Source organism: Podarcis liolepis (genome assembly GCF_965112155.1).
Source record: "Podarcis liolepis genome assembly, chromosome: 7".
Classification (NCBI taxonomy): domain Eukaryota; kingdom Metazoa; phylum Chordata; class Lepidosauria; order Squamata; family Lacertidae; genus Podarcis; species Podarcis liolepis.
Genome location: NC_139561.1, coordinates 92,560,840 through 92,573,285, shown reverse-complemented (window position 1 = coordinate 92,573,285; position 12,446 = coordinate 92,560,840). Strand labels below are relative to the sequence as shown.

The 12,446-nt window shown below is 50.1% G+C and overlaps 1 protein-coding gene and 1 long non-coding RNA gene across 10 annotated transcripts in view; one reads left to right on the top strand and one right to left on the bottom strand.

Moving 5' to 3' along the window:
- Positions 1 to 12,446, bottom strand: part of LOC310712949 — a 2,318,697-nt gene that overhangs the window by 875,761 nt on the left and 1,430,490 nt on the right. The gene's annotated exons all lie outside the window — the stretch shown is intronic.
- Positions 1 to 12,446, top strand: part of LOC310712921 (transmembrane protein 229B-like) — a 29,464-nt gene that overhangs the window by 6,949 nt on the left and 10,069 nt on the right. For 4 of the 9 annotated variants that reach the window (XM_083516377.1, XM_083516379.1, XM_083516380.1 and 1 more), the window contains 2 exons: positions 7,111 to 7,251; positions 10,259 to 11,888. The exons of 2 other annotated variants lie outside the window; for them this stretch is intronic. In XM_083516377.1, the coding sequence (XP_083372503.1) occupies positions 10,269 to 10,763 (495 nt within the window). In that variant the 5' untranslated portion in view covers positions 7,111 to 7,251; positions 10,259 to 10,268 and the 3' untranslated portion in view covers positions 10,764 to 11,888. Of the gene's footprint in view, positions 1 to 7,110; positions 7,252 to 10,258; positions 11,889 to 12,446 lie in introns of those variants that run through there. 3 more of the 9 variants (XM_083516382.1, XM_083516381.1, XM_083516385.1) reach the window with 2 other exon arrangements.

Sequence of the window (12,446 nt, the reverse complement as noted above, 5' to 3'; positions counted from 1 at the left end):
CATTTGCCGTGCAACCAGTCCATGCAGAATGCAGGTACCCTATATATAGAAAGGAGCAAACCTGTGATATTTTATAGAAAGTAATGCAAAATGGATCAATCTGTCCCAGACTTTTAAAAACAACCCCTAAAGCAGAAGTTCAACATGGATTTTGCTATCTAACGAGACCATTGAACCATAAAATGTAAGTATTAAACGATGTACTGCAGTCACACAATCAATCAATCAGTAGCTGAACCGGGTTCCACACAGTCACAAAAACAAAACAAAAAAGAGCCACCAAAACACAAAATAAGTAGCAAAAACAGTGTAACACTTAAATCGGAAGCATAACACTCAAAACTGAGCACGTTCGGCTTCCAAAAAAAGTTCACAAACCAGAACACTTACTTCCGGGTTTGCAGTGTTTGGGTTCCAAGCTGTTTGAGTCCCAAGGAGTTTGAGAACCAATGAACCACTGTACAGTCATACCTCAGGTTACAGACACTTCAGGTTGTGTGTTTTTTTGGGTTACGGACCCGCCAAAACCCGGAAGTATTGGAATGGGTTACTTCCAGGTTCTGGCGGTCGCACATGCGCAGAAGTGCTAAACCACACTTTGCACATGCGCAGAAGTACCGAATCGCAACCCGCGCGTGCGCAGATGTGCCACTGTGGGTTGCGAACACTGCAAGTTGCGAACGTGCATCCCGCACAGATCACGTTCTCAACCTGAGCATCCACTGTATATATATAACCTGCACATAGTATGGAGAGGCTCACGGTGTCGGATCCCAGAAGATCTTGCTTCTCCATTCATAGAATCATAGAATCATAGAATCCTAGAGTTGGAAGAGACCACAAGGGCCATCGAGTCCAACCCCCTGCCAAGCAGGAAACACCATCAGAGCACTCCTGACATATGGTTGTCAAGCCTCTGCTTAAAGACCTCCAAAGGAGGAGACTCCACCACACTCCTTGGCAGCAAATTCCACTGTCAAACAGCTCTTACTGTCAGGAGGTTCTTCCTAATGTTTAGGTGGAATCTTCTTTCTTGTAGTTTGGATCCATTGCTCCGTGTCCGCTTCTCTGGAGCAGCAGAAAACAACCTTTCTCCCTCCTCTATGTGACATCCTTTTATATATTGGAACATGGCTATCATATCACCCCTTAACCTCCTCTTCTCCAGGCTAAACATGCCCAGCTCCCTTAGCCGTTCCTCATAAGGCATCGTTTCCAGGCCTTTGACCATTTTGGTTGCCCTCCTCTGGACGCGTTCCAGTTTGTCAGTGTCCTTCTTGAACTGTGGTGCCCAGAACTGGACACAGTACTCCAGGTGAGGTCTGACCAGAGCAGAATACAGTGGCACTATTACTTCCCTTGATCTAGATGCTATACTCCTATTGATGCAGCCCAGAATTGCATTGGCTTTTTTAGCTGCCGCGTCACACTGTTGGCTCATGTCAAGTTTGTGGTCAATTCAGATCCAGCACAGAGCAAGCAGGTACTCTGTGTCTCCAGCTTCTAGCCAGCTCAGCACACAGACAACACTCTGGCTGTTGTTCTCCTGCCTAGCAGATAAGTGAGGGGGTGGAAGGAAGGTCCACGCATCATTCTTGCAGCTTTTGCAAGAACATGATGCTGATGAAGACACTGAAGTGGCCAACTTAGGTCAGTGTCTTGCAAAGAAACTTGTCTGGCCAGTTGGACAACTCTGTTAGTCTCTAGCCCTTCCCAGGGTACAGGAACCCAAGATTTGGATGGTGCTCTGGAAATCATCTAGCCTGGCTCTCCCCAAACCCACAATGATTTTTTAAAAAGAGAGGAATGCTTCAAAAGCACCGAATGGATAGAATATTTGAATATTTCCAGATTCCGTTTCCAAAGGCTGCAATCTCTCCTGCGCAAACGGGTTCAGGGAGAGGATAGCAACCGCCGAACTAAATAGTTTTCCTCCTACCTGTTGGAACAGACCCAGCCGGTTTGCAACACTGAACCAGGGCCCAAGGGGTGAAGCAACCGCCTTGCAAAGTTAAGAGAGCTGTCAAACTAACTTGGCACAAAAGCACATGACAAATTTACTTTGTTTTCTTTTTAAAAGAAAAATGTAGAGCGGCCTTAGGCAGAGAATCCAGAGGTGCGGAGGAGGCGCTTAAGATCTTTCCGAACTGGTTTCCCCCCCACTAAAAATAACATACACACTTTCTTTTTCCCACCGGCCCAACGCACACAGATTTTTATGGTGCTGGCTCCAGGTTTTGATGAGCCTGCGGGCAAGACACCTTGACCGACTCGCTGAATTTCTGTCGATCCTTTCTCTCCAAAGAGCTCAAGCTGGCGTAAATGGTTCTTCTTCCACTCCTTATTTAATCCCTACAACACTCCTGCGAGGTAGGTTAGGCTGAGAGGCAGTGGCTTTTGGTCCTCAAGGTCATCCCCAGGAGTTTTGTGGTCATTTAGCAACACCCTCGAGGTCCCGGGCCCCAAGGAGGTCAGATTAGCCTCAACCAGAGGCAGGGCCTTTTCAGCACTGGCCCCGGCCTGGTGGAAGGCTCTGCCTCATGAGACCAGGGCCCTGCGGGATCTGATTTCTTTCCGCAGGGCCTGTAAGACAGAGCTGTTCTGCCTGGTCTCTGGCTTGGAATCAACTTGATCTCCTCCCCCTCTTTCTTTTTTCCTTTCTCCTTCTGTGATGGAACTCCTATTTGGGGACTTCCCTGGCTTTTTTCTGGCCCACATAGGACCAGTCTGGATAGTTGGCCTTGGTGAAGACTTGACGTTTTCATCCCCAAATAGTTTTTGATTGGAGTTCCTACCGAAATGAGGCTGCATTTTAATGTTGTATTTTAATCTTGTTTTTAAGTTGTACAGGATAAACAGGCTTCAGGATAAGTATTTTCGGGTTGCGCTCCGTGGCGACCCAGAAGTAATGGAGCACGTTACTTCCGAGTTTCGCCACTCGCGCATGCGCAGATGGTCAAAATGATGTCGCGCGCATGCGCAGAAGCTGCGAAACGCGACCCGCGCACGCGCAGGCATATCTTATGTTGTATTCAGGATGCAAACGGGGCTCTGGAACGTATCCCATTCACATCCTGAGGTACCACTGTACTTTAATCAATTGTTTTTATTATTATTTGAACCCTGGTCTCCAAGGGCCTAGTCTAGCGCTCTAACCACTGCACCACACTGTTTCCTTGAGAAGGTAAAGATCAGGCCAGAGGGGGCCCATCTAGTCCAGCCTCCTGTTCTCACAGTGGCCGCCTAGATGCTTCAACGGGAAACCCGTATGCAGGATCCGAACACAAGACCAACTCTCCCCTCCCGCGTTTTCCAGCAGCTGGGATTCAGAAGCACTGCTGCCTCTGACTGTGGAGGCAGAACAGAGAAGTCCTGGCCGGTAGCCACTGACAGCCCTCTCCTCCTCCACAAATTTCTCCAATCCTGTTTTAAAACCGTCCAAGTTGGCGGCCATCCATGTCTCTTGTGGGAGGGAGTTCCATAGTCTAACCCTGTGCTGCGTGAAAAAAGGCTTCCTTTTCTCTGTCCTGATAGGGCAGTGGGTAGTCCGGTTGGTTACAGCACAGTGCTGAGAATGCCAAGGTTGCAGGTTCGATCCCCGTATGGGACAGCTGCGTATTCCTGAATCGCAAAGGGGTTGGACTAGATGATGTCCAGGGGTCCCTTTCCGACTCTACAAAGTCTATGGAACTTCCAACACTCAGCGTCGTTGAATGCCCACCGCTTTCTCACTATGAATTTATAAAGTCCCAAACTCTGCAAACCACAGTGGTACCTCTGGATCCGTTCTGGAGGCCCGTTCGCAACATGAAAAGAACGCAACCCGCAACGGCGCGTCTGCGCACACGCAGATTGCGATTCGCCGCTTGCGCGTGACATCGTTTTGCGCTTCTGCGCATGTGCGAGTGGCAAAACCCGGAAGTAACCCTTTCCAGTACTTCCGGGTCGCCGCAGGACGTAACCTGAAAGAACGTAACATGAAGCAGACATAACATGAGTTATGACTGCATTTCCTCATAAGGGAGTCACTCCATCCTAAGAATAACAATAACAACCACAATTTTATTATTTCTACCCTGCCCATCTGGCTAGGTTTCCCCAGCCACTCTGGGCGGCTCTCAACAGAGTATTAAAAACACAAGAAAACATCAAACATTAACAACTTCCCTAAACAGGGCTGCCTTCAGATGTCTTCTAAAAGTCAGATAGTTGTTGATTTGTATATTTATCACGTGGGCTGCTTGTTACAGAATCCACTGTGGGCTTCGCAAGGTCGCTGAACCTGCCCTTATCGCCAATGGCTTCTGCGACTTCGGTTCCTTATCATTCGCTACCACCTGCCTTCTTGCCAGGGAGAAAACGAAGGAGAAAGCAGGCTGCGTTCCCCGCTCCCCCCAGTTATTTTCATGAATAAAGCAACTGATAAATATATTATTATTAATAATAATAATAATTAAGAACAATACCCCCAAAGTGATTTGCCCATCCCTATCCTGGATGATGAGGGACGCGGGTGGCGCTGTGGGTTAAACCACAGAGCCTAGGGCTTGCCGATCAGAAGATTGGTGGTTCGAATCCCCACGACGGGGTGAGCTCCCGTTGCTCGGTCCCTGCTCCTGCCAACCTAGCAGTTCGAAAGCACATCAAAGTGCAAGTAGATCAATAGGTACCGCTCCGGCGGGAAGGTAAACGGCGTTTCCATGCGCTGCTCTGGTTTGCCAGAAGCGGCTTAGTCATGCTGGCCACATGACCCGGAAGCTGTACACCAGCTCCCTCGGCCAGTAAAGCGAGATGAGCGCTGCATCTAGCCATCACAGCCTCCTGTGGAAGGGAGTTCCATAAGTTAACATAAGAACATCAGAAGGGACTTTGGCATCAGTCCATGGTTTCCAGCAACTTTGTGGAGGTAGAGAACATTCCCTCCAACATTTATTTGATGAAAATAGGGATGTCCTAAGGAAAAGTGGGTCATTCCGGAATCAAATCAGAAACCGGGACGGCTTCTTTAAATCCGGGGCTGTCCCTGGAAAACAGGGACACTTGGAGGGGTGTGAGGGCATAGCCATTTCTGTTCTCCATGCCATATATCCTTAAATACGCCACCTTAATTCCTTTCTGCTTGGGACCGGTGGAATCTTTCGCTGCCCTGAGATTGAGGTGCTGTGTAGCAATATCTATACAGCGGTACCTTGGTTCTCAAACTTAATCCGTTCCGGAAGTCCGTTCCAAAACCAAAGCGTTCCAAAACCGAGGCGCGCTGCTTTCCCATAGAAAGCAATGCAAAACGGATCAATCCATTCCCGGCTTTTAAAAACAACCCCTAAAAGAGCAATTGAACATGGATTTTGCTGTCTAACGAGACCATCGATCCATAAAATGAAAGCAATAATGTATTGCAGTCACACAATCAATCAATCAGTAGCTGAACCGGGTTCCACACAGTCACATAGCTGTCAATGTTTCCCTTTTTTTAAAGGGAAATTCCCTTATTCCAAATAGGATTCCTCGCAAGAAAAGGGAAAAGTTGGCAGCTTTGCACAGTCACAAAAACAAAACGAAAAGAGCCACAAAAACACAAAATAAATAGCAAAAACAGACAGACCTCAGCATAACACTCAAAACAGAGTATGCTTAGCATCCGAAAAAAGTTTGCAAAATGGAACACATACTTCCAGGTTTGCAATGTCCGAGTACCAAGGCGTTTGAGAACCAAGGTGCCACTGTATAATTATTCCCTCTTGCTTTTCATCTCTCCGGCTGAGACGGCTCGCACTTGAACTGGAGACCCCACCTTTTGTGGCTCCAAGAGCTGAAATCATAATCCTCTGAGACCCGCCGGAGTCTAATTAGCAGGGGAGAATGAGATGTTCTCTAGGAAATCTTCCCCGCTGGCAGAGACGCTGCAGTTTGTTTACCAAGCCTGGCATCGGAGAGACCCAAAAGCAGAGCAAGGTGCCAACTTGGGAGCCCCAGGGAATCTTCAACGGCTGCTGGAAAAACCTACAGAGCAGAAATAAAATGCCAGGCAGTGAATTGCGATTGAGGAAGGCAGGGTGACTTCACACCTACGTTGGAAGCACCCAGGGAGGAGAGAGAAGAGGGGGCAGATCTTGGCCAAATGTGGACCCCAAGGCCTCTCATAAGACCGGAAGAGGCTGCTGGATCAGACCACAAGCAGGATCCAAGCACAAGAGTTGGAAGGGGTTCCCAGGGTCATCCGGTCCAACCCGCTTTGCGGTGGCTGCGACGGGCATTGGTGAAATCATCAAGCCTGATGAGGAACGGTTGAAGGAGCTGGGTAGGTTTCGCCTGGAAAAGAGGAGACCGGGAGGAGATTCATATCTGAATGAGGAGTCTTCTTCTGATATGTGATGGGGTTGCCGCATGGGAGAGGGAGCAAGCTGGTTTGCTCCTGCTCTGGAGGGTAGGACTTGAACCCGTGGCTTCAAGTTACGAGAAAGGAGGTTCCAGCTGAACATCAGGAATGACTTTCTGATGGGAAGGGCTGTTTGACCGTGGGGTGGGAGGCAGTGGGCTCTCCTTCCTTGGGGGTTTTTAAGCAGAGGTTGGGTGTCCATCTGTCATGGATGTTTCAGTTGAGATTCCTGCACTGAAGCGGGTTGGTCTAGATGACCCTCAGGAGCCCTTCTAACTCTACAGTTCCATGGTTCTAGGAGTAAGTGGTCTGCCAAGACCCTTGGGAGCCTGCAAGGGGTCTATGGAGGGGGAAGCGTTTGGAAACTACGGACCTGATTTTTGCGTGTCGGAAATGCAGCTTATAGGACGTAACTCAGAGTCCCAACCTTTGTTCTGCCCTGCCTGGAAGGCTCTCCTTCAGGGCTCAAAAGGTTGACGCATCCCTAGCTTAGAAGAAGTCACATCCTTTGACCTGGATTTCTTCTTTAATGGAGTGGTGGTTCGTCCAGTGATTAAAAGGCTGCAAGGCAACAGCTCTTCCTGTGATTCTTTTAATTACGCCAGCCTGAAAAGGTAGAATCAGAGGACTTGATTGGGCTTTGGCAAGAGGAAGTGAGTCAACCAGAAAAAGAGCGAGTCGGACTTGTTCTCTGGCACACGACACCAGCCTAATAAAGACTCCTCTCTCCCCAGAGCTAGAAACAGGATTTATTCCACCCTGCTCCAACCACTGGACAACACTGCCTCTTCCAGAGCTGAGAAGAGGTCCAGGGAGTTTGCCTCCATCTGGCCATCTACTTGAGCAAAGCAGAAATCGGCTGCAGCAAATCAGTGGTAAGGACCTCCTTTTGCTCCTGTTTGGATGGGAGAGAGACTAAAAGGACAGGGTTCTAACTAGGGCTGGGAGATATTTGGTTTTCAAACAGATCACCAGCTAAACGTCGCAATATACAAATATATCACGATATCTGGAAAAAGGATGGAACTATGTAGAGGCAAACAGCAGAGTTTTTTGATTTGTGATATATCACCCACTAAACGTCGCAATATATGGGACGCGGGTGGCGCTGTGGGTAAAACCGCAGTGCCTAGGACTTGCCGATCGCATGGTCGGCGGTTCGAATCCCCGTGGCGGGGTGAGCTCCCAGTCTTTCGGTCCCAGCTCCTGCCCACCTAGCAGTTCGAAAGCACCCTTAAGTGCAAGTAGATAAATAGGTACCGCTTTATAGCGGGAAGGTAAACGGTGCTGGCTCGCCAGAGCAGTTTCATCACGCTCGCCATGTGACCCGGAAGTGTCTCCAGACAGCGCTGGCTCCCAGCCTCTTGAGCGAGATGAGCGCGCAACCCTAGAGTTGGTCACGACTGGCCCGTACGGGCAGGGGTACCTTTAAACGTCGCAATATACAGATATATCACGATAATCTGAAAAAAGGATAGAACTGTGTACAGTGGTACCTTGGTTGTCGAATTGCTTGGCTCCCGAACAAATCGGTTCCTGAACGCCACAAACCCGGAGTGAGTGTTCCGGTTTGTGGTCGTTTTTTTGGAAGCTGAACGTCCGACGTGGCTTCCGATTGAGTGCAGGAAGCTCTTGCAGCCAAACGGAAGCTGCGCCTTGCTTTTCAAACTCCCAGAACGGATTATGTTTGACAGCCAAGGTCCCACTGTACTTATTTTTACATCCTTAAGATATCAATGACTTCCCTTCTTCTCTTTCCATGGTTCATTTTACCTATCATGTTGTTGTCGTTTAGTCATTTAGTCGTGTCCACCTCTTTGTGACCCCCTGGACCAGAGCACGCCAGGCACTCCTGTCTTCCACTGCCTCCCGCAGTTTGGTCAAACTCATGCTGGTAGCTTCTATGACACTGTCCCACCATCTCGTCCTCTGTCGTCCCCTTCTCCTTGTGCCCTCCATCTTTCCCAACATCAGGGTCTTTTCCAGGGAGTCTTCTCTTCTCATGAGGTGGCCAAAGTCTTGGAGCCTCAGCTTCAGGATCTGTCCTTCCAGTGAGCACTCAGGGCTGATTTCCTTCAGAATGGAGAGGTTGGATCTTCTTGCAGTCCATGGGACTCTCAAGAGTCTCCTCCAGCACCAGAATTCAAAAGCATCCATTCTTCGGCGATCAGCCTTCTTTATGGTCCAGCTCTCACTTCCATACATCACTATTTACATATCATAAATCCCTGCATATTTTACAAAAACTACGCCATTCAGTATTCCATTACTGTATCCATCAAAACTTGTTTACACTGTTGAATTTATCTTAATGCTGCCAGCGATTTCCGCTGTACACAATTATTTCCCATATATTCAATACAGTAAATTGTTTTCCAATCTCCTCTAAACGTACGTTCTTCTTGTTCTCTTATTCTATATGTTAAGTCTGCAAGTTGCGCCTATTCTGTCATCTTAAGTTGCCATTCTTCTTTGGATGCTCATTTTCCCTTTTTTGGGCTAACAAAACATGGGCCGCAGTAGCAGCACACATAAACAACCTTTTCCGACACCTGGGAATTTCACTTTGAATGTATCGGGAAAATTTTTAATGCCTAATGTTTTGCAATTTTTTATGCGCTGTAAGCATCCCAGAGTGGCTGGGGAAACCCAGCCAGGTGGGCAGAGTATAAATAATAAAATTATTATTATTTAGAGGGGCTGGGAGCTGGGGCCACTGTTATACAGTGGTTCCGCTCCTTCCTCCTGGGCCGTGTTCAGAAAGTGGTGGGGGGGGATGAGTGTTCAGACCCCTGGGCTCTCACTTGTGGGGTGCCTCAGGGTTCTGTCCTCTCCCCCATGCTTTTCAACATCTACATGCAGCCGCTGGGAGAGATCATCAGGGGGTTTGGGCTGGGTGTTCATCAGTATGCGGATGATACCCAGCTCTACCTCTCTTTCAAATCAGAACCGGTGAAGGTGGTGAAGGTCCTGTGTGAGTGTCTGGAGGCGGTTGGAGGATGGATGGCGGCTAATGGATTGAAGTTGAATCCTGACAAGACAGAAGTACTGTTTTGGGGGGACAGGGGGCGGGCTGGTGTGGAGGACTCCCTGGTCCTGAATGGGGCAACTGTGCCCCTGAAGGACCAGGTGCGCAGCCTGGGAGTCATTTTGGACTCACAGCTGTCCATGGAGGTGCAGGGCCATTCTGCGTCCAGGGCTGCTCCATCTGGTACGCAGGATGAGACCCTCCCTACCCACAGACTGTCTTGCCAGAGTCTTGCATGCTCTGGTTATCTCCTGCTTGGACTACTGCAATACGCTCTACGTGGGGCTACCTTTGAAGGTGACCCGGAAACTACAACTAATCCAGAATGCAGCAGCTAGACTGGGGACTGGGAGCGGCTGCTGAGACCATATAACACTGGTCCTGAAAGACCTACATTGGCTCCCAGTACGTTTCCGAGCACAATTCAAAGTGTTGGTGCTGACCTTGAAAGCCCTAAATGGCCTCAGCCCAGGATACCTGAAGGAGCGTCTCCACCCCCATCATTCTGCCTGGACACTGAGGTCCAGCGCCGAGGGCCTTCTGGCAGTTCCCTCACTGTGAGAAGTGAAGCTACAGGGAACCAGGCAGAGGGCCTTCTTGGTGGTGGCACCCGCCCTGTGGAACGCCCTCCCGTCAGATGTCAAGGAAATAAGCAACCATCTGACTTTTAGAAGACATCTGAAGGCAGCCCTGTTTAGGGAAGCTTTTAATGTTTAATAGGTTATTGTATTTTAGCGTTTTGTTGGAAGCCGCCCAGAGTGGCTGGGGAAACCCAGCCAGGTGGGCGTGGTATAAATAAATAAATAAATAAATAATTCACAAATGCCCCCCTGTCCCCCATCTGTCCCACGCAGGTCTCCAGCCATGGGGAGCCCCGGCGAGCCGCTGAGCCGCTTCTGGCGCTGGTACATCTACGCCATCCACGGCTACTTCTCGGAAGTGATGTTCACGGCCGCCTGGTCCTTTGTGGTGGACCGGGACTGGAAGTTCCAGGGGGTGACCAGTGTGTGGGCCCTCTTCATCTACGGGACCTGCGGCCTGGCCCTCGAGCGCCTCTACGTCCTGCTCAAGGGCCGCAGCTTCCTGGTGACCCGCTGCGCCATCTACACCCTGTGCATCTACCTCTGGGAGTTCTCCACCGGTTATGCGCTGCAATGCTTCAACGCCTGCCCCTGGGACTACAGCCACTACCGGTACAACTTCATGGGTCTCGTGACCCTGGAGTATTGCCTCTTCTGGTTCGTCGGCGCCCTCCTGCTGGAGAAAATCGTCATCCGCAACGCCCTGAGGCTCAGGCTGGATCCGGCCGGTAGCACCCAAGGACGCCCCTTCCCCAGGTTCGAACTAAAAGACGACTGAGTTTGGGGTAACTCAGGATGGAGAGAAAACCAGGGAGATTTAAGATCCCAGACAGTCAAACTCCATCCTTTTCTTCCTCTGGGCAAATCTGCGGAGGGGACGGCTACCACAATGGCCGCACTCTTCCTCCACGGTCAAGCGATGCTCCTGGAGGCCCGTCGCTGGAAGCCGCAGGCGGGGAGAGTTGTTCTCGCACTCAGGTCCCACTTCCGGGTTTCCGGCGGGTTGGCCACAGGGTGTTAGGTTGAAATATACTCGGAGTCGAGAGGGGATTTCATGCTCTTTATTCAGCTCATAGTGGTGAGGAGGAATGGAAGTTCCCCCAGAATGTCTGCCTTATATACATTATTTACACAATGGGCCCCACGTGATTGGCTAATTCCAGGATTCTCCTGTAGGCCAATCAGGTTGTGGGTTCACTTCCACCCGGAGTTGTATTGGGTGGCTCCTGCGGACCAATCAGACTGCTGCATTCTGGATCCTATTGTTCTAGGACCAATCAGACTGCTGCGTTCTGAATCCTATTGTTCTGGGGCCAATCAGACTGCTGCATTTTGGATCATATTCAACTCAGTGCATAACAGCCCCGATCCAGCAGACTTTTTCTTCTTCTTTGCAATATACCCCAAGCCTTGCTTTCCCTCCTTGCAAGGCGAGGGGAGAAGAGCGCCTGAACTCTTCCGACTTTGAGCCATGGGTTCGAATCCTCCCCCGCCAGCCACTGGGTGACCCTGGACTCTGGTGACGGTCTCCCACTTTCACCTACCTCACAGGGTTATTGTGAGAGGAAGGCGGCAAATGCCGCGATCCTGGAGCCGTGGCGGAAAGGAGTCTCGAGGGATCGGAAGGATCGAACCCGGGACCTTCTGCAGGCCAGGAAAATGCTCTAACCACTGAGCCACAGTTGTCCCCCTGGGATCATAGACTTGCAAGCGTTTCAACCCCCTTGTACAATGAGCTAGTCTCTCAGCGAATAGCAACACTGGGAGCTGGGTCTGTTTAGCTCATATTGTCGACACTGGGCAGCGTCGGATCTGCAGGAGTTCAGCGGGAGACTTTTCGAACCCTGCCTGGGGATTTCTTTTTATTTCTATTTATTTATTAAATATGCTGCTGTGGAATGAATTTGAGTCTTGTTCCTACGTGCACAGCAGTCGCAACACCCCTGATTCGCGGCTCGCCCCCTAAAAATATACCAAGATGCCAGATTCTGAATAACGGGGTGGTTTAATAGACACACGGGAAGGGACCTTAGAGCAAACCAATCCATTGGTCCATGTACCTCAGTACGGTCTACTCTGACTGGCACATGGCTGTCAACCGTCCCTTATTTGGTGGGACACTCCCTTATCCCAGCGCTGCATCCCGCTGCTGTCCCTTATTGATGATGTCCCTTAAATTTCCCGGGTTTCAAAGGAAGCAGCTCCTCTCCCTCCCTCCCTGCTGGCCAGGGAGGAGGGAGGCTCCAACTGTGTTGCTTGGCTGCGTTGCTCACCCAATAAGGAGTCTAAGAACGACTGGGGGGTGGAGCTTGCATGCCTTGTGCCAATCAAATCGGCCGCGTTGCCTGGGGACTCGCCTTTGCTCAGCGCTTCCCAGCGGAGAGGTGACGGTGGTTTCCCTTGCTGCATCCCCTTTGCCGGGTTGCTGCGCTGTGGGAACCACCGCTTGAGGCTTCATTTG